General features: G+C 38.4%; 1 protein-coding gene across 3 annotated transcripts in view; it reads left to right on the forward strand.

The window, feature by feature from the left end:
- DCC (DCC netrin 1 receptor) overlaps positions 1 to 21,488 on the forward strand; it is a 1,195,251-nt gene that overhangs the window by 397,071 nt on the left and 776,692 nt on the right. For all 3 annotated transcript variants that reach the window (XM_034943737.3, XM_003827228.5, XM_034943736.3), the window contains exon 2: positions 17,672 to 17,992. In XM_034943737.3, coding sequence (XP_034799628.2) covers positions 17,672 to 17,992 — 321 coding nt within the window. The remainder of the gene's footprint in view (positions 1 to 17,671; positions 17,993 to 21,488) is intronic.

The following is a 21,488-nucleotide window of genomic DNA, read 5'->3' on the forward strand; positions in this document are numbered from 1 at the left end:
TACTTTATTTGACATTGTTGGCAAAAAATGATTGGCATGCTGATGTTCAACAGCAATCTCATCTAAAAGCTACTTTTAAAACCTTGGCTGACTATGTTACTGACTCTATATATAGGAGATGTTATCTTGTATCCAGGTGGGTATCCATGAATGCCTTTAATCTGCAGAGTCTGAGTTTCTCTGGCCCTGCATGCCCATAAGTAAGGTTTGAGGCCTGCAGCTAGCAATCCAAGCTTTAGACCAAGTGGAAAGTAATTACTCAAGGAAGTAAAAAATGTTCAATCCTTTTCCTTTATCCTCTTTAGTTCATTAAGTATGTTAAAGATGGAAAGATATTCTCCTTCTCTGAGACTAACAATGTTTAATACTTAAAAAAAGTTACCATTATCTATTATGTATTCAGCACTGCTAAACCCAAACAGGCAAAGGGATTTAAGCAGAATTGTAGGTATAGTTCTTAACTTTGAGAGTAGTAAATAAGATATAAATATATGTGGTAGATCAATAAACATTTTGTGGGTAACATAAAAGTTTGAAAGCCCTGATACTTGTAAATTCTTATAAGAAAATGCCTTGTTTCTTCATAGATTCCATTATATGTAATAAATCCAGGCTTTTGATAATTCAGATATAGCCCTGAGGAGAAAATAAAGGTTTTCTAAGTTTGTATTACTCTTTTAAAGATGATACAGATGTTCTAATTTTGTATCCTTCTCCACCATCAGCTCCCTCCATGTCAGACACTCAGGGTCTTCTGATTTGTTGCTGGAAGAACAGAGAAACTGTCTTTATGGAGACCTTCCCCAGGAATTCCCTTGACCACCCTGCCAACACTCTGTGTTAACCCTAGGCTCATCCCTCCAGGGCTCACTGGTTGCCAAAATCGGTAGTATGATAAGCCATTTTACACCAAGTTATTTGGGATAACATAGAATCACTTACTTTGTCCCTCTTCCAAGATTATATATTTACATGATGTATTAGGGTTCTCTAAAGAGACAGAACTAACGGGATAGATGAATATATGAAGGGGAATTTACCAGGAGAATTGACTCACACGACCACGAGGTGAAGTCGCGCAATAGGCCATCTGCAGTCTGAGAAGCCAGGAAGCCAGTCTGAGTCCCAAAACCTCCAAAAGTAGGGAAGCTGAGAGTGCAGCCTTCAGTCTATGGCTGAAGGTTCAAGAGGCTGTGGCAAATCATTGGTATAAGTCCAAAAGTCCAAAAGCTGACAAACTTGGAGTCTGATGTTCAGGGGCAGGAAGCATCCAGCATGGGAGAAGGATGGAGGCTGGAAGACTCCATCTTTTTATGCTGGCAGCTGATTAGATGGTGCCCAGCCAGATTGAGGGTGGGTCTGCCTCTCTCAGTCTACTGACTCGAATGATAATCTCCTTTGGCAACAACCTTACAGATGAACCAGGAACAATACTTTGCATACTTCAATTCAATCAAGTTGACACTCAGTATTAACAATCACACATGACAAAGAGGTTTCAATACCAAACACTCCATGAGGATTTTCCAGAATCACAGTAGCTGAGAGGCAGTCTGTATCAAATATTTCAATTAATATTGTGTGTTTCTGTTTATTCCATCTCTGAGCTGGTTTGGCCCTACTTCTTTGCTTAAACAGTGTGAGAAAAAGAAATAACATATATAAGCAGAAAGGTGATCTAGAATTAATCCTACACAGGAATTCAGACATTGACATTTTGTTACTAGGTCCTCTTCTGAGCTGTGTCACCTTGGTCAGGACAGTTAACCTCTCTGGGTCTTTGTCCCTACCTGCAAAATAAAGTTAACAACCTTTCCCTGACCAACAGGATCAAAAGAGGTTGTTATCAATCACTTTTAATTTACTGTAAACATAAAAAAAACAGAAAAATCACCCAGTGTTTGTAAGCTACAACACAAACCCTCAGCAAATCTTTGGGTAACCCTGGCCCATGATTTAAGATGGTCAGTAATTCCTATCCCTACCACCAGACCATCTTTGCGCAAGAGAATGGATCTTGCTACATATAAGTGACTTTGATAATTATCAGGTTTTTTTCATGTCTACATTATTCATTCCTCTGGCTGTGCAAGAGCGAGGGCACATTTTTCATACTGTTTTTTGAACTGCAGAGAAAAAAAGTTGAAAGGGAAAGAAAGAATATTTCACTTACTTGATTACATTAAAAGACAGTAATAGGGTTGGCTAATATTATTTAAAATGTACAGTAATTATAGTTTTTAAAATTACAATCCTAGTACATATTATACAAATAAAAATGTTATATAGCAAACAGTGACTTTTTTATGTTCTCATGATAACTAATAAGTCCCCAGCTCCTATGACATTGACGTAATATGAGGTTAAAAGAGCTACAGGTATTAGGAGAGAACCCACAAGTGGGGCAGAACAAGAGTGGAAGCAGGTGGATGTCTGGGGTCACATGTTGATGAAAAGTCTCCAGCTGATGAATTATGGGGGATCCCACATTTGAGATAGAGACTTGTATATTATACTCAATAAACTCAGCACACTTTCTGACCTTACTTTGGCTTTCTGTCTCAAAATTGTATATAAATTTAGTTCTGAGTATTTCATGACAACACTTAAACCCCTCAATGGATTTATAGTCTCTATCATTCAAGGGGACTTGCTGTTTATTATTTAGATAAATTTTAGGCTTTTACTATTACTAAATGGTGCTCAGGAGACCATGTCTTTGCTTTGAGTCTTACTGATTTTTTTTATACTAGAGACGACATGAAAGGAATTTGTTACAGATCAAATAATTAATTAAATAAATTAATGAAAAGCAGCTGGATAGAAGCACAACCAGGAATGGTAAATAGTGGTTAAACAACTCCAAGACCCCACAAGACAACACTGGTGATACTTTGACAGTTCCCTAGCTCTGCAGGACTTCCAGTTACCCAGACATCTTTTTAAAGCCAATGAAAAAAACTCTACGGTGCAACAGCAGAGTGGGCTAGACTGCACTGACTCTATTTCAAGAAGAAAACCAAAGAAATCTTCACCTTAAATATGTTTTTCATGGAAGATTAAAACACACTTAGTAAGACCATTTTCTCATCCTGTGGGAGCTTTTTAGGACAGGATGATATGAAAATGGCATGTGTTTTATGTTTCATAGGTAATTGGAATACATTTGGTGAAGCCCCTGGAATAGGTACAGCGGGGAGTAGTAGCCTTGGACACAGTGGGCATATCTAGAGGTGGTGAAGACAGGGACAAGGAGGGAGGAATGAAATAAAGGATCTGTGGCTCTGGACTAGAGGACTGTTGGAGAGAATGAGGAAGCCAGAGAGCTAATAGACATTTAGTAGGTGTTTGATAATAAGTGTGAATGAATGAATACGATGAAGAACTTCACCTGGATGCACAGCCAACAGACCAATCTTTTAAAGCTTATAAATGCTAAATCTATTACCAAAAGAATGGAGTGTTGAGGAGAGCTTAACATAAGATGGCAGCTCGGAGCTTTGATGCCCCTCGCTGTGAATCAGCAGCATCACCTCAGAACAGGGTCATCAGACTACAGCCCAGAGGAGGGCCAACTTTGGCCCTCTGCCTGTTTTTGTAATAATGGTTTATCATTTTTAGGTTGTTATCTTTTACATGGCAACATAAGTATCGATATACCATCCTCGATTTTGCCTCTTGGTCCACAGAGCGCAAAAAAATTTATTATCTGGCCCTTGATAGAAAGTTTGCCTTACCACTGTCTCAGAATATGACAGAAAATGTTATCAGTATAGATACTGATAAGCATGGTTTATTGACAGTAACACAGGCACATCTTGCTTAATGATGGGAATCGTTCTGAGAAATGTATAGTTAGGTGATTTTGTCATTGTGCAAACATCATAGACTGTCCTCACACAAACTTTAGATGGTAGAGCTGACTACACACCTAAGCTGCATGGTGTAGCCTATTGCTCATAAACTACAAACCTGTACAGCATGTTATTGTACTAAATACTATAGGCAGTTACTGTAGGTAACATGATGGTATTTGTGTATCAAAACATAGAAAAGCCACAGTAAATATTTTGGACAAGAGATTAAAAATGATGCACTTGTATAAGGCACTTACCATGAATGGAGCTTGCAGGATGAGAAGTGAGTCAATGAGTGAGTGGTAATCGAATACAAAGACCTAGGAAGTTACCGTACTTACTATAGACTTCATAAACACTGTACGCCTAGGCTACACCAAATTTATTTTAAAAATTATTTTCTTCCATAACAAATTCACCTTAGCTTACTGTAACTTTTTTTTACTTTATAAACCTTTAATTTTCTTTCTTTCTTTCTTTTTTTTTTTTTTTTTGAGACTAAGTCTCACCCTGTCACCCAGGCTGGAGTGCAGTGGCACAAACATGGCTCAATGCAGCCTCAACCTCCTGGGCTCAAGCAGTCTTCCTGTCTTAACCTGCTAGGACTACAGGTGCACACTACCACATCTGGCTATTTAAAAAAAAAAAAAAAAAAAAGAATGTTTTTGTAGAGATGGAGTCTTGCCATGTTGCTCAGGCTTGTCTTAAACTCCTGATCTCAAATGATCCTCTCACCTCAGCCTCCCTAATTGTATGTGCTAGAGTTTTATACTACTGGCAGCACAGTAGATTTGTTTATAGTAGCATCACTACAGACACGTGAGTAATATGTTGCGCTACTACATTACAATGGCTGTGATGTCACTAGGCAATAGGAATTTTTCAGCTCCACTACAATCTTATAAGACCACTGTCATACATGCAGTCCGTCATTAACCAAAACATTATTATGCAGCTCATGACTGTACTGAGTAGTCTCAGTCATTCACCACCAACCTAGCAGAATTAGGTCCATTTTTTTTAAACATATGTTATGATTTTTCTTTCACTGATGGAAGAAATTTTTCCAAATTATTCGTTTTTGTCTATCTATGTTTGGTTATTCAGCAGGTATTTGTTAAATACCTCTGAAATAGGCAAGGGTTCCCAGGGGTTGTATGAAATAAACAAATATGATTCATGTTTGCTCCCTTGGAGTTTGCAACATAATAAGGTAGAAATTCTCAAAAATACGATCTGCAACAGGAAGATCAGAGCCACAAGAGAGGTACAATAAAGGGCTATCACTTCTGAGAGCTGAGTCTGTCGCTGCTATTCAGTGAAGACTTTCTGTCTCTGCACAGGCCTGTGTCTACCGTTTACATTTTGTAAAAGAGGAACCTGATGAGAATTTATGTTTACTCTTTGGCTTAAAATGTATCACTAGCTCTAAGGTACTACTGGAAATCACACCATGTCAGAGGCCATGTGAATGCCGTCGGCACTGGCCCCTGCCTGCTAGTATGGTGGGTCCAAGGTACTAACCAAGAGCTTTCTTTTGCAATTGAGAATACCTTCTTTTTTCATATACATTATAAAAACTGCTCTATTAATCTACTTGGAATCATCTGGGGCTCTTTCTTTTTTGAACAACCCACATAGAGACCCTCAAAAACCCTATTGATGCTATCTTTAAAATGGGTCCTGAATATGGATTCTAGGAAAGGCTCTAATTAGAATATTTTTAGAATTTGCAACAACCAACGCCTGCATGCAGTAAGCCCTTTTAAGTAGAGGCATGCATATTTCTTCATCTTTCAGTTTCCTTCAGGTGAAGACACATGAATAGGTCCTTCATCCTTGAGGTTCACATTAGACCATGAATAAGTTGCACATATAGACGCCGGAAATTCCCTTACAGTTCTGACCTTCTAGAGAGGCTTCATTCTTGCTCCCCAAGTCTTCCCCCATGGAACTTAAGTCACCACCTATAAAACAAGTTATTTGAGAAGTCCTTTAATAAATGCTGACCTCGTGAGCAGTTTAAAACTCATTGGTGCTTAGTTCCAAAGCTGATGTTTCTGTTATCACTGTGGGTTTTCCTTCTTGATACCATTCATGGACTAAGCAGAAAAATATCACCTTTCTATTGAGACAAGACACAGTAAATATCATGACAAAATGAATGACAGCATTTTAATGAAAATCGCTATTTGGCCTCTATCTTTAGAAAATTGGACTTGTTATAATACAAATGTTTTATCACTGATGAGTCCCCACATCAGACGTTATGCCACAATGTCAACCATGAGGTTTGCTGAATTTTTAAGGTTTTCCCTGGACCTGTCAGACCTTTGTGGAATTAATCCTTCGTATTTGTAATAGGAGTTTCCACAAGATGAATACTTCATTTCTCATGAATCATAATAAAGCAGCCTGCGCTTTGTCAGCAGAGTGACCTCTGCAGTCTTTTATCTTCAAGAGAAAAGATTAGACTCTCTATTTTATGGATAATGAGGTAGGTTCTTGGTCTCTTGGCACCTTCAGTAACTGCACTCGTTGTGGTCTTGTTTCAGCCTGTGATAAACTGATCAGAGGGTGATTATAGCAAATCTCTTAGTATGACAAATTTCCTCCTAAATTTGAGGGTAATTTTTTTCTGTAAGTAGCAAAGTTAATAGGTGTGAACTCATAGACTTTTATAATATTAGAGCTGAAGATGCCTCGAAGTGATCTAGTCCAGCCTCCTTGTTTTATTAATGAGTGAATTGATTCCCAGTGGTGTAGCCCACACTTAGAAGGCTAACGAGGGGCAGATCAGACAAAGAACTCAGGTCTCCTGACCCCTGTGCTGGGAGCTTTCTTTTGCAATTGAAAGTGCCTTCTTTTTTCATATAAACTACATAAATTGCTCTGTTAATCTTCTTGGAGTCTTCTGGGGCTCTTTTCTTTTTTGAGCTACCCTCATCTCATCCCTCAAAACCCTATTGACTCTATCTTTAAAAATGGGTCCTGAATATGACCATTTCTCATGAACTCTACTGCAATACCTTAGGCCAAATCTCATCATTTCTCACCTGAACAATGGAAATAGCCTCCAATCTAGTTTCTCTGCTTCTTCCAATGACCTCTGTTCTCAAGAGAGCAACCAGAGTGATCCTTTAAAACAGGGGTTCTCATCCTCACCACTACTGATGTTTTGGGATGGGTAATTTTTTCTTGTGAGGGTCTGACCTGTGCATTGTAGGATGTGCTACGTCCCTCTACATGGTGGATGCCAGTAGCACCCCTCTCAGTTGTGACAACCAGAAATGCCTCCAGATATCGCCAGAAATTTCCTAGGGGATGAAATTGTTCCTCCATTGACAACTACTACTTTAAAACATAAATTGGACCTTTTTGCTCTCCTTATTGAAACTCTTCTGTAAATTTGACAGAGTTAAAGCAAAATTCTTTCACTTGCCTATGAGGTCCCATTGAATCTCACTGTGAACCCTCAGACCTTGCTTGCTGGAACTCTCTCATTCACTCCAACCCAGCTATTCCTGGGGTGGGCTCGTCACACCTGCCTGGGTGCCTTAGCATCCTCTGCCTGCGGTGTTCTTCCCCTATATATCTGCTCCACGTCTGTGATGAACTGAGGATTTGCATCCCCCAGAATTCATGTATCAAAATCCTAACCCCCAATGTTATAGTATTAAGAGGTGGGACTTTGGGGAGATAATTAGGGTTAGACAAGATCATAAAGGTAAGTCCCCCATGATAGGATTACCTTTCCTATAAGAAGAAGAAGAGACATCTGAGCTGTCTGTCTCCCCATGAACAAAGAAGAGGTCATGTGAGCACACAGTGAGATAGTGGGGCCTACTGGCCAAGAAAAGAGGCCTGAGAATGGGACCTGCCTTGCTAACACCTCGATCCTGGACTTCCCAGCTTCTAAGTCTGTGGGAAACAAATCTTTTTAAGCCACCCAATCTATGGTATTTTGTTATGGCAGCTGAAGCAGACTATGACAATATCCTTCTTCACAATATTCAGGTCTTTGCTCAAGTCTTGCCCTCCTCAATGAAACCTTCTCCAAATCCCACAACTCCTTCCTTTCCCTCTTGATTTTCTTCTATAGCACTTAGTCTCTTCTGACATTGTACATATTTGCTCAGTTAGTTCTTTATTGTCTGTTCCTTCCTACTAGAATATAAAACCTAGAAGGATAGGGATTATTAGACTGTTTATTAGGGATTCTTCAAGGCTGTTTGTTCCCAGCCTTGAATAATGCCTGGTGCAGTAGGTGCTCAATAAATATTAGGTGGATGAAGGAATGGCATGAAGATGTTTAAATATCTTTTACACCACTGCTAAGCATTACAGTAAAAACAAAATAATATTACAAAGTTTATGATTTCAATTGCATTTTGTCAATGCAATATTTTTCCTTTGGCCTTTAAAGCAAAATTTCAAACTTACTAGGCTTACTGACAAAGTGCTACAATAAATGTGCCACTAAAAAGCAAGCAATTTTCCAAGTAGGAGTGAGAACTATGACACGTAGTATGAATGAGTTCCCCTTTGAGAAAACCTAACCGAAAACAATCCACTTAAGAATGGGCGTAGAAGGATCCTTAAAATAACAAGTATCAAATTTGAATACAAAATATGATCACAACCATGTGGATAATAAAGCAAATCATTATAAATGAAGAAATAATTAATTTCCTGGAAGGAAATGCACAGAAACTTTAACAGTTTCTGTTAAAATGATCATTATTGGATAAGCAAGGTTATGGACAATTATTATGATACATGATTTTATGTCCATATTTTTGTATTGTGTACACTACATATGGGTAACTTGATAAGAGGTTTCTAAAAGTTGATCGGTCACTTCACAATAAATGGCATCTCTAAAGCTTGTCTACTTGGCTGCCATCAAAATGGAGAAGATCTCATGCACTGGGTACTCCTTAAATCACACTTTTTCTAAATACTCACAAGAGCACTTCTTAGTGTTTTAGTTGACAGTTCTGCATTTATAAAATGCCATCCCTCTCTCTACTTAGAGAAAGACTGATGAAAAACACGGAAGATAAAGCTAGCTTATATTTTATCAAACTGAGAGGGAAGAAGGCTCAAACCCAGGGCAGATTAAGCAACACATCAAAGTTTCTCTTTTTAGTGTTAATTTTGTATGAGACCTGGGGCATGATAACCTACATGTCCGGAAATGTTACTTGTTGGGCTGGAAAAAAAATTTCATTACAATTTGCCCGGTATCACACAGCAAAATCAAACTGCGCCTTAGAGAGTTAGCTCTTGGGGCAACAAAGGAATGAGGAAGTTACTCTCCCGCTCCAACTTAGCCCTTATTATTGTTCTTTACCATTGGATTTAGCCAGAGGACACTCAGGCAGTTGCCTGGGGCACACACTTCTTGCCCTTTAAAAACCTCAGATCTCTGCAAAGCTTCTTCAGCTTTGTGGAAGATGCCATGTGCTTGGAATGTCGGATGTGGAGCCTCTGTGTGGGCTCACTAAGAGATTTCAGCTGGGACAGTTGCTTCGTGAACTCCACATCTTACCTTTATATTTCCAGATTTAGTTCCTTGTAAAGGGAAGAGATAAAGAAGAATCAGGGTATCAAGAGCAAATCGGTTCAGCACCCTTTTGCTGAGAATATTTGGTGGTGTTGCACTTGGTCAGCAAATGTCCTGACACTAAAATCACTTCCTGATTCAGTCATGCTAGCTTTCCAAGAATTTACTCTTCTCTAGATATGTGACAACTGAGGAGCATAGTAGGGATTTATTTGCTAGTTGCTTACTTTAGCTATGGTCTTAAGAAGGAATTTCATGGAGGATAGGTTTCTCAGATAAAATACAGGATGCTCTGTTATATTTGATTTTGAGTAAATAACAAATATTTTAGTATAAGTAGGTCTTATGCAATATTTATTTAGTATAAGTATTTAGGACATGTTTATACTAAAATTTATACTAAATTTGTTTTTCATATGAAATTCTAATATAACTTGTGTCCTTAATTTTTGTTTACTAAATCTGGCAACTCTAATGAGGGAGGAACTTTGACTGTTCCTTTTAAATTTTCACTTAAATTTTCATCCATAGCTTCCCTATATTTTAGTGATCCTTAATAAATTCCCATAGTAAAATGTATATGTTTTCTTTCCTGATCAGCCTTTTTTTACATTATTTAAGTTCAGGAATTAATTCCACATAACTTAATTCATTTCTGATTTGCATTTTTTAGTAATAAAAATTTGTCATAAATGGCTTTAAAATGTTAGTCTCTGGCAACTGCGGAATGAATGTCCTCTTTTAAAAATATGACCATGTATTCTGACAATATTTTTTAATGTCTTATCAAAGTGAATAAAATGGCACCAGTGCTACACAGAAACCCCAATAGTCATAGGTGCTGGTCCTTTGGTGAGTGCACACTTTCTCTCTCTGGTCTAGCGGAAATTAAAGTCTTCCATTAATGGGAAATACACAAAGCACACCCTCAGGCTACAGCACAGTTAAATGGCTATTGTGGTTTTCCCATCTAGAGACTAAACTAGACTAAGGGGCAGATCAGCCTGGTAAGTGTCTACAATTATATTGTGGAACTAAAATGGAATAAAAGAAAGGCAATGTGATAAAGAATACTGGATGAACCCAAACTTCTTTTGGAAGAGGATTGTAGTTATTGTCACTGTTTAGAAGAAATCCTCTCATAGCCCCTTATGTGAAGAATCAAGAATATTCCAAGGAATATTCTAAATGTCCAAATGACCATGGAAGTTTAATTTTGATTAATGGGGTAAGGACATTTGGGGCCCAAACAGTGTGCTGGTTGTAACAGAGGAAAGATTACGTATTGTAAACAATAGTCCTCTTTCTTGATCCTTTCTCCACTTCAGCCTTTCAAAGAGAAATATATAATAAATATTAATAAAACGTGTTGAAATAAGTGTTCAATTATTTGCCTTTCTAGATTATCCTTCTAAGTTCACCTACTTACTTAGAAAAATAATCAACCCAAATTACACAAATTCCTCAAATATGAAAAGTCATGACAAGATAGTAGAAGGGACACAAGAACCCCCTTGCTCCAATCCAGGCCACCAGATGTTTTGGAGCAAAGTTCTAGAGTTTTAGTTAATGCGAGAATTCCCTGGAAGACTTCTTAAAGTACAGATTGCTGGGCTCTACTGCCACAGTTTCTGATTGGGTAGGTATGGGGCAGGGCCTAGAATTGTGCATTTTAATATGTATTTTTATTTTTAATTGGCACACAAGAGTTGTACACATTTATAGGATATAGGCTGATATTTTGTTACATGTATACAATGTTTGGTGATCAAATCAGACTAGTTAGCATATCTATCACCTCAAACAGTTATCATATGTTTGGGCTGGGAACATTCAAAATCATTTCTTCCAGCTATTTGAAAATATTCACCAAATTATTGTTAACTTTAGTCACAGTACAGTGCTATAGAGCATTAGAACTTACTCCTCCTGTCTAAGGAGTGTAATTTTGTATTCCTTAAGCAACCTCTGTCTATCCCCTCCCTACCCTTCCCAGCCTCTTGTAACCATTGTTCTACTTAACACTGTGCGTTTTCAGCAGGTTCCCAGGAGGTGTTGCTGTTGCTAGTCTAGGGACTGTACTTTGAGAACCACTGTTTCAGAATTTGTATTCTGATATACTAAACCAAGTGAAGTTAACATATGCTTAGGGATTCTGTTAATTCATGTTTGTTTGTTTTTGTTTTTTAAATTCCTGCTCCATTGCATGGCCTCACAAGTATTATAATTTTTTTCCAGGGCTAAAGACCAGAGTTAAAGTTGTACATGTAATGGATATTTGATACATTGAAAGTAGATTATATTGCATCATCCATAGAATTATTTTTATTTCTTTCAATGGAGGTCTCTTTATTTGTCTTAAGCCAAAAGAAGCAAATGTGGTAGCATCTATTTCTAAGAAGGGATGATAGTGGCATGGTTTTCTGGGTTGATATGAAGATTCACGGATCATCAGAAACTCTAAGCACCCCAAAATGAAAGTTTGTGTAATTTTAAGTGATAAAATTATGCATAGCAAGTTCTATGGGGATTTGTATGACATTTTCTAATCTCAAAATCTTGTAGGAGCTTTTTTCCCCACTTCCAAGCTACTTCTTATAAATTTCATTTTGAGCTTCTATTGCCTTAACCAGAAGCTTTTACATTTTGGACCTGGAAAGAAATTTCTGACTCCACAGAGAATTATTTTTTACACTTAACAATGTTTGATATTGTAGATAAAATGTCATACCTTAAAAACCTCATTTTAAGTTAGTTTGCCTCTGCGACTGAATGGTCTTTGGAACTAAGAAGAATATGATAAAGAGAGCAAGCACAAAGGGACCAAGCTTAGAGAAATATTTGTACTATTTGATCATTTTGGTGAGTTTCTAAAATATATTAAGAATATTCTCTATGTATAGATAATTAATATAAACTTGAAATGTCTTTGGCAGTGTTATTTCTGATGCTTATTTATGTCTGAGAAAACTAAAACAAATGGATAATAAAAGTTCTCCCTTAGGTCATTCCTCAAGGGTAGGCCTTCTTTTTTATCCTCATCAGGAAGCATGGAAGGTTTTGCTATCTTGGTATCTGCTTACAAACTATCATTTTACAGAAAAAAAAAAAAAAAGGAGGAGAAGAAAGAGGAGGTGGAGAAGGAGGAAGTGTAAGGGGAGGAGGAGGAGGAGGAGGAGAAGGCCCAATGATGATCTGACACCTCATTACTTTTCTTCAGACCATTATAGATAAGAAAAGCTAGCCAATAGTTAAATACATATATGGCTTTATCCCTATATTTCAACCAAAGATTTAGAAATCTTCCCAAACCAACATTTGGAGGGAGAGAGAGATGGAAACACTCATTTTTATGGTGAACTCTGATGTCAGACTCCGTTGTGTAAGTTTCTTAATGGATGGGGATTTGGGAACTTTCCAGTCTATTTCTCCACAATATATTATAGTTGTCTTAAGTAATTTTATGGCAGAGTTAAAAGGATTTCTTTCTTTATGAAGCAAGGCTTGGAAATGTAACTATTTGAGGGTTCAAGGGAATGGCCATTGGACATCTTAAAAATAAAACCAAACAAAATAAACTTCTCCATTAGGTTTTCACCTGGATGAAATCCTCACCATTGTAATTCTAATATGAAATTCTCTGCAGCATTGTAAAATCGGAAGTTTAGTTTTGATTCTCAAAATGAGTTCTTCTGTTGCCTTCCCATGACCTCCTTTCATGCATTTTCCAGGATGTCTACACTTTGATTGAACTCTGAGTACCTAATTCCAGACTACAACTTTTTGAGCCACAGGCTCCAAAGGTATTTCTACTTCTCGTCTTCTTCAGTTTTATCATCTCTGTCTTCCTCTCTTCATACATTAAATCAGCGTAGTTGATTTAAGATTAATCCTTGGATGAAGTCATTTTATAAAATTATTTTATATTAAGAAATTATATACTGGTGGGCAAAATCTCTCCAAATGGAACCAGTACACTAAGAGAAAGGGTTGAGGGGGATCTAAATTGATGTCAATGTAACGTATTCGTGGGACATTTCTTAGGCCTGTGTGCAATACAAGGAAGTTAAAGGTAGCCTTGCCTAATGACACAGGGTATTTTTCAGTACCGCTTCGCCAGCCGGAAATCTTCCACAACACGCAGCGCTCCTGCCTGGGCCTCACTGGGTTCCGAGCTGGCTGCTAGGCTGGTTCTGCCCACTCAGTCTGACAGGCTGCGGTCGGCTCGTGCTACGACCCCTGATCCCACGCCCACCATAGGCGTTCCAGGCATGGAGCGGTGAGGGGTGTGTGAGTGAGTGAGTGCGGAATCCAGCCACCACCGCACAGAGCCAGGTGTGCCAGCTGCTGCAGTGCGGCGGGCAGCTTTAGGTGCCGGCACAGGCGCTGGTTCCCTGTGAGGCGGCAGCTGGACCAGGCGTACTGCAAGCAAATTCTGCCTTCGATGCTGGTGTCTAGACTGGGGGAACACGGTGACACCCAAAAAACTTAGAGACGCCAAAAACCACAGAGCCCTAAAAGGGTGTTACAGCATGTCACCGTTCGTTTGTTCCCGTAGCCCAGCAAACAAGGGTGTGTCAGAGCTCTGGCTCCGGGAGTCCCAAGGTCTGCACCTCCAGAAGGGTTGCAGCTCTTCTCTCCCTCCTGCCATATGCAGCACAGTGAACGGGGCAGGGGGTGGGCAGGAGTGTGTTTCGGCTCCTTTGTGTTACAGCTCATTCAGTCCTGCTGCCCCACTCTGGCCCACGGCTCTTGGGTTGGCCCGGCCCCACTGCAGCTTCTTGTCGTCTTGGGTGGCCACTCGGGCAGCAGTGGAGGGCTGGAGGGCTACAGTGTTACAGCTCCTTTTGCACCTGATGTTCAGTGGGTCCCAGGTTCTTGTCCTGCATCCAAGAAGAATGAGGTTGCTTGGATAACTGGAGAGTGAGCAAGGTGGAGAAAAGTTTTACTGAGTGACAGAACATCTCTGGGCAGAGAGGCGATCTGCAGTGGGTAGTCCCCAGGTGTGGCTGAGTCTGGAGTTTTTATAGGCTCAGAATGTGGGAGGTGCAGCCTGTAGGTAGCCATGGAAAAGGCAATATTTGATTGGTTAAAAAGCATTATTCAGGCTGGACCCATTGGCTCATGCCTGTAATCTCAGCACTTCGGGAGGCTGAGGCAGGCGGAACAACTGAGGTCAGGAGTTTGAGACCAGCCTGGCCAAATATGGCCAACATGGCCATCTCTACTAAAAATACAAAAATTAGCCAGGTGTGGTGGCACATGCCTGTAATCCCAGTTACTGGGAAGCTGAGGCAGGAGGGTCACCTGAGGCAGAGGTTGCAGTGAGCCAAGATCGCATCACTGCACTCCAGCCTGGGAGAAAGAGCCAGACTCCATCGCCCAAAAAAAAAGAAAAAAAAAAAAGAATTATTCGGAAAGAACCAATCAGGAAAGAACAGGCAAACAGGAACAGAAGTTCTCACTCTGGTCACAGACTCCATTCAGAACCAGCAGCCCAGTTTTCAGGCTTTAGGCTTTTTTCGGCTTGAAGGCTGGGTTTTGCTGGGGACCCACCCTTGTCTGCCTGGGAATTTGTCTGCCTCCTGCCACTGTGACTAACATGAGCTGAAACTTAGAAAAGGAGACCAATAGAATCATATCTACTATTTCTCAATTAACTTGATTCACCAGGATCCATCTTTTCTATAAAACTAATCACTAATGCAAGTTACTTAAAGCAGTGAGGTGCCTATATCCCAAAGCCATATATTCAAAATATAATTGTTATAAAGAGTACAAAAACTCAAATTGCCATTGAATTGCAAGGGTAATTGTGTTAAAGTTGATCTATGTACTCACAGCACTGAAAACTGTCATAATCTCCTTGTTTCAGACTAAGTGGATTATTTATGTGTGATAATGGGCACATATGCTCATTAACATGCTGTCATAAACAGCTGTGTTTAATGTATTATGTGTTCTGTGACATAAATAAGGTGCTTAACATGAGGTCGTGTTTAAAATATAGGCCCCGGGAAGAACAAAAAAGCAATACATGCTTTCTAATATAGTTGCCTGCTCTTGAATTTCAAATTTATTTCTTCTTTATTAATGCTACTTGTATGGAAATTGTGGGTATTACTCTAGCGAAATATCTTGGCATTCAAGGACATTAGAACTTCTTTCTGCTGTCTCATCCTTAGTGTTTCTCAAGCCAGGTTTGCTAGCTTGTGTTTCTTTTCTGGTAGAGGAAGAGATCACGTAGACATGGGAAAGGTATTTTCAGCAAAATCAGCCTTCAGTGATTCAGCAAGCTTAGAGCAGGGTTCATTTGACAGATGCTCTCAATTCAATCTTGTTCTAAAAGCCTCCAAACTAGATGTTGAACTGAGAGATCATCTAGTTCAACTTCTTAATTTTTGCAGATGAAGGAACTGAGTTTCTGAGGGCTTAAAAGACCTTTCTGAGTCATGAATTTTGAAGTGATAAAACCAAGACCTAAGCTAGATATCCAGACAGCCAATTCAATGTACTTCCCACTAGAATAACAGGATGTACTATAATTGGGTTGACTACACCAAAAGGATCTGTGGGGAGAAGGAGCTTATTTGAAAATAAAGACACCAGGCTGCTGTCATCTGGGATCTTTATCAATATCCATCTATAGTAGAGTTATGTGCTCACCATTATTTTACAATTTATATTAATTCAAGCAAAGTTCCAGATGCTTTCTGAGTGAGTGGCCAAGGTGAAAGGAATGAATATATGACAGTGAGTGACACAAGACATCATTGGGCAGAATAACAGACTTCAAACGTAAGTTTTAGAAAAATTGAGTTTGCAGGAACGAAGCAAATAAAACCAGGGAGAAACCGTAAGAAGCTGTTCTGCTTTCTCTTCACTGTAAAATGGGGTGTACAAAGATAGAAATAGTTCTGTCCATCAGGACCAGTATGAGTTAACCCCTTATGAGAATATGAATTACCTGCAATTTAGATGCCTGCCTTTTAAATGACAGAAGATTGGAATGATTTTACAAAGTACAACGAAAAGTGTTCCCATTACAGAAAAATGAAGGAAGCTAATGAAGTCAAGGTTGCTATCGTGGAAAAAAAAAATGAAGACTAAAACATAATTTAGGTGGTATTTTTTAAGAAATGAAATGCCATTTCAAACAAATAAAGGGCTCTTAAAGAAAATGTCCATCTCTTCTGCATTTTTACACAAGGTGTTTCAGGAGAAAATGGGATTAAACATCAGCAAGAAAATTCAGTTAGACTCTTAAAATGATTAAATATTGAAAACAAGATACCAAGGGACATTGTAGAATCTCTAGCCCCAAAGATTGTTCAAAATGAAATTGAAAGTAATTTGACTTGAATGATTTAAGTATACACCTGTCTGAGCAAATGGTGGAGCCAATGACCTCCTGAAACCTTGTCAAGGTCTTTGACTCAACATGTGAGTATTCTGTCAAATGCTATACTGCCAGCTTCGAAAACAATATACTTTAACTGATTATACTTGCTTCCTCCCCTCAAGATTCTTAAATGAGTTTCTATTACCCTTGGTTGATTCTTTATGTTCATTTACGTTTATGAAACAAATTCAACTGTAATATTTATTTAGATTTCCAAGCCCATGAGAAACATTTGGATGAAAATTAAGACCCTTCAGGGATTTGTGATTTTAGGTAGTAGCTTTATTGACTTGCTTCTGCCAGTGGGATTTACCTATTTTAAAACCCACCTGAGCTTTGTCCTAAATAACTTTGCCCATGCTGTTCAGAGTTGACTTTTATTCTCATAGAACCCTGTATCAGATTGGATTTTTTAAAAATTTCAATGGATGCCATAATCAGAATGAAGAGATAGAAATAGTCTCCCCAAAAGTCTTAGCTACCACACTAATAACTATTGCTACTTTAAAATATCTAATTTTATTTGGAAAATATTAGTTTTTTCTGTCTAAATTTTCAAGTACTGACTGATATGTGGTAATAAGCATGCCAGGATTCATATGAATTTGTAATTTCTCATAATATTAACTTTTGGAGCCAATTGTTTTCTTAATTATGATTACCTCGACTGGGTACTTTTTTGCTTATTTAACATAATATCCTTGATTTTAGTTTTTATTTATTCTTGGACATTGTTCAAAGCCCTCAGCTTTTGTGAAAAGCTTTGTAAAGAAAAGACAGGGAATCTAAGCCTGAGATTTATTTGAATACATGAACATATTTCCCTGTGCTCTCTTGTTCCAGGTTTTCAAATTAAAGCTTTCACAGCACTGCGCTTCCTCTCAGAACCTTCTGATGCCGTCACAATGCGGGGAGGAAATGTCCTCCTCGACTGCTCCGCGGAGTCTGACCGAGGAGTTCCAGTGATCAAGTGGAAGAAAGATGGCATTCATCTAGCCTTGGGAATGGATGAAAGGAAGCAGCAACTTTCAAATGGGTCTCTGCTGATACAAAACATACTTCATTCCAGACACCACAAGCCAGATGAGGGACTTTACCAATGTGAGGCATCTTTAGGAGATTCTGGCTCAATTATTAGTCGGACAGCAAAAGTTGCAGTAGCAGGTAGGTGGATTCTTCCTTCTCTTCCTCCTCCTCCTTCCTCTCTTCTTCTTATTCATTTTTGGGGATGAGAAAATAATTTTTGTAGAAATAATGTACATTTTAAAAATCTTTTAAATTTTAAATTGACAAGTAATTATATATTTTTATGAAGTACAATGTCATGTTTTGATGTATGTATACATCGTGGATTGATTATATCAAGCTAATTAACATGTCTGTCACCACATACTTATCTCTTTTCTCTGGTGAGAACATTTAAAATCTACTCTTTTAGCAATTTTGATATATACGATGCTGTGCAATAGATATTAAAAGCTTATTTCTTCTCTCTCACTGAAACCTTGTGCCCTTTGACAAACATCTTTCCATTCCTTACCACGCCCCATCTTCCCAAGCCTCTGGTAACCATTCTGCTCTCTAGTTCTATGAGTCTGACTTTTTTATAATAGATTCTACCTGTAAGTGAGATCACGCAGTATTTTTCTTTCAGTGCCTGGCATGTTTCCCTTAGCATAATATCCTGTAGGTTCATCTATGTTATCACAAATAACAGGATTTACTCTTTTTAAAGGCTGAATAGTATTCCATTGTGTGTGTGTATGTATATCATATATATACACACACACACATATATATATATATCTCATATTTTCTTTACCCATTCGTGATTGATTCCACATCTTGGCTGTTGTGAATAATGCTGCAATTAACATGGAGTATAGATATCTCTTATATACCCTCATTTCAATTCCTTTGGATATATACCCATAAGTAGGATTGTTGTATCATATGGTAATTCTAATTTTAGTTTTTTGAGAAAGCTACATAACCATTTTTCATAATGGCTATCTAATTTACATTTTCACCAACAACGCACATTTTTAAGAAAAAGGAAAGATGTAAAAAGATTCATGTTTATTCTCTCATGGATTTGACTGACCTTTCTCCTTAAATTATCTTAGAAAACAGTCATAGGACCTCAACTGGCTGCATAATGTTATGAGATTATTTTTTTAAACAAAACTGTTTCAAGTTGACTTACTACTTATATCTAAGGGAGGACTTCTCATTAACAGAAAAATATTAGAAAATATAATTTGCTAATTTTACTTTACAGTTTCATTAAATGCTAAACTTTTGCAGAGTCCATTTTTTTGTTGTGGGGCCTTAAGAAGAGTAAATTTTATTTTAATTATAGTGGCATGGCCTACAACATATACATGTCAAGCAAGAAATAAAAATTCCTTCTAGTGCTTCCAAATTTCTTAACGCTTGGTAACATGTTGGCTCAACAGCTGAGTAATAAGATGAACAGTTTTTGTTTTCACCTGGATACACTGAAGTCATGTAGACCCTGAAAAAATGGTACTGACCATTCTGGAACCCATGATATTGCTATTTCTGCCCCACTCTTCTGGTTAGAAGGCAGCTCATAATTATTTCTGTTGGCCCCTGAAATGTTAGACCTGCAAAGTGAAGAATCAGTTTTTTTACTTGTTTCTGTAATGATTTGACCAAAACCTGTCTTTTTTTTTAACTTTTATATTGACCATAAAGCAAGGCAAGCAGATTGAACTTGAAATAAATTTAAGTTATGAATGGGTAAGCAGATTTGTAGGGCTGCTTTCAACGTAATCTTTAGTTCTCAATAAAAACCAAATTGAATCATAGGCTGTTTAGTCATTTGTTATGGGTTTTCTTTCCCAGGTCCTACTTAGTCTAGTCTCATCTTGGAAGACTGATCAGAATAACTCATTTTCATCAATAACAGGACAATTGGGCAGAATCACCACTCCTTCATGCACTCTCCTAGTGAGGGTTTGAGAAAGTTGAAATCTGAAAGATGTGATTTTGTCAGGTGGTGCTATAAAGAATTACATCTCATAGATATGTGGTTAATTCCCATATGTAGCTTCAAACCACTCTTCTGTAGCTTCTTTTCTCCACTAAGAACTCTGTAGACTGAATGTTTTTTCTCCCTAAAATGTGTATATTGAAATTCTAACCCCCAATGTGATAGCACTGGGAGGTGGAGCCTTTGAGAGATAATTAGATCATGGGGTGGAGCCCTCATGAATGTGATTAGTGCCGTTATAAAAATAACCACAGAACACCCCTGCTCCTTTCACCATGTGAGGATACAATGAGACGTCTGTAATCTGCAACCCAGAAGAGGACCCTCATCAGAAACCAATCATGCTGGCACCCTGATCTCAGATTTCCAGCCTCCAGAACTTTGAGAAAGCAATGTCTGTTGTTTACAGCCTACCCAGTCCATGATACTTTGTGATAGCCACCCAAACTGATGAAGGCAGAGTTTTCCATAGTCAGTTAAGCCAGATTTTACCTAGAGGTAGACTGGCTAGCCATTCTGCTTTTCTTTGGACTGACCTGGCTTTTGCACTTGAAAGTCCCATATCCTGGGAAGCCACCTCAGTGCCAGGTAAAACCAGGACAGTGGGTCACTCTACCTCAAAGTGTCCCTGGTCTGCTTTAGCAATGACAGACTGAGGTGCAGATGCAGAAAACCCCCTCTACTCAGGAGACAGGCCAGGTGACATCCTGATGGTGAAAATCAAGGCTATAAAGTAACTGGAACCTTGGAGTGATGAGTGTCTGAAATTTGATTGATGAGTATAAAGTGTAGAGAGAACTGAATGTTAATGTTAATTATGATTGATTAGGAGAAACAAGTGGAATAAATCCTTCAGATTTGGTAAAAGCAGCTTTCCCAGAATGCTCCAAATGAAGTGGAAAGGGGACAATTTGACTTTCAGTCACTAGAGAATTTCTGGCCTCATAGATCCCACCCATCAGTTGTCCGCAAGGCCGGAAGAGGTCTGCTGATTTGAATGAAGCAGGCTGATATTTTGATGCTTTATTACGAAAGGCAGCTGCCTATGCACTGTTAATGAAAATGGCCTGTTACGTTGCAGTTTCAGTCTTCATGCAATCTACATTCACATTTACATGTGCTGTCTTTCAGTAGTGAAATGAAGAACAGTTCCTTCTCCGTGAGATATTAAAATACAGTGGCTTGGACTTTAGTATTCTGTACAAGGATAGGCACACGGATTCAGTCACTGAGTTAAAATCTCATATTAGATTGTATCATTTCAAGGCAATAAGGCTGTTCACAGCATTTTAAACACTTACCATGCTGTTTGGCAACACAGAATACATCAATGTTATGTCTGCTGAGGTTAAGATTGCCAAACCACTAGAATTCACAAGGGGCATATATCTTCCCAGTAATAAAGACCATGGACCTGATTTAATCTCAGTTTTAAAGCATTAGCACTCAATAAACCAGTCACCACTAAATGGTAACAGTAGGCTTTGCTTGGGTAAAACAACAACAACAACAAAATGTTTTGTACTCTCAGGTGCTGTATAGAGCCCATATTAAATAATGTCCCTCTTCCACTTTTGCTTTCTCAAAGTGTCTTTTGATAAAAAGAAGTGTAGCAAATGAAATCTGTCTTTAATCAGTCAG

The sequence above is a fragment of the Pan paniscus genome, chromosome 17, assembly GCF_029289425.2.
Source record: "Pan paniscus chromosome 17, NHGRI_mPanPan1-v2.0_pri, whole genome shotgun sequence".
In the NCBI taxonomy this organism is placed as follows: domain Eukaryota; kingdom Metazoa; phylum Chordata; class Mammalia; order Primates; family Hominidae; genus Pan; species Pan paniscus.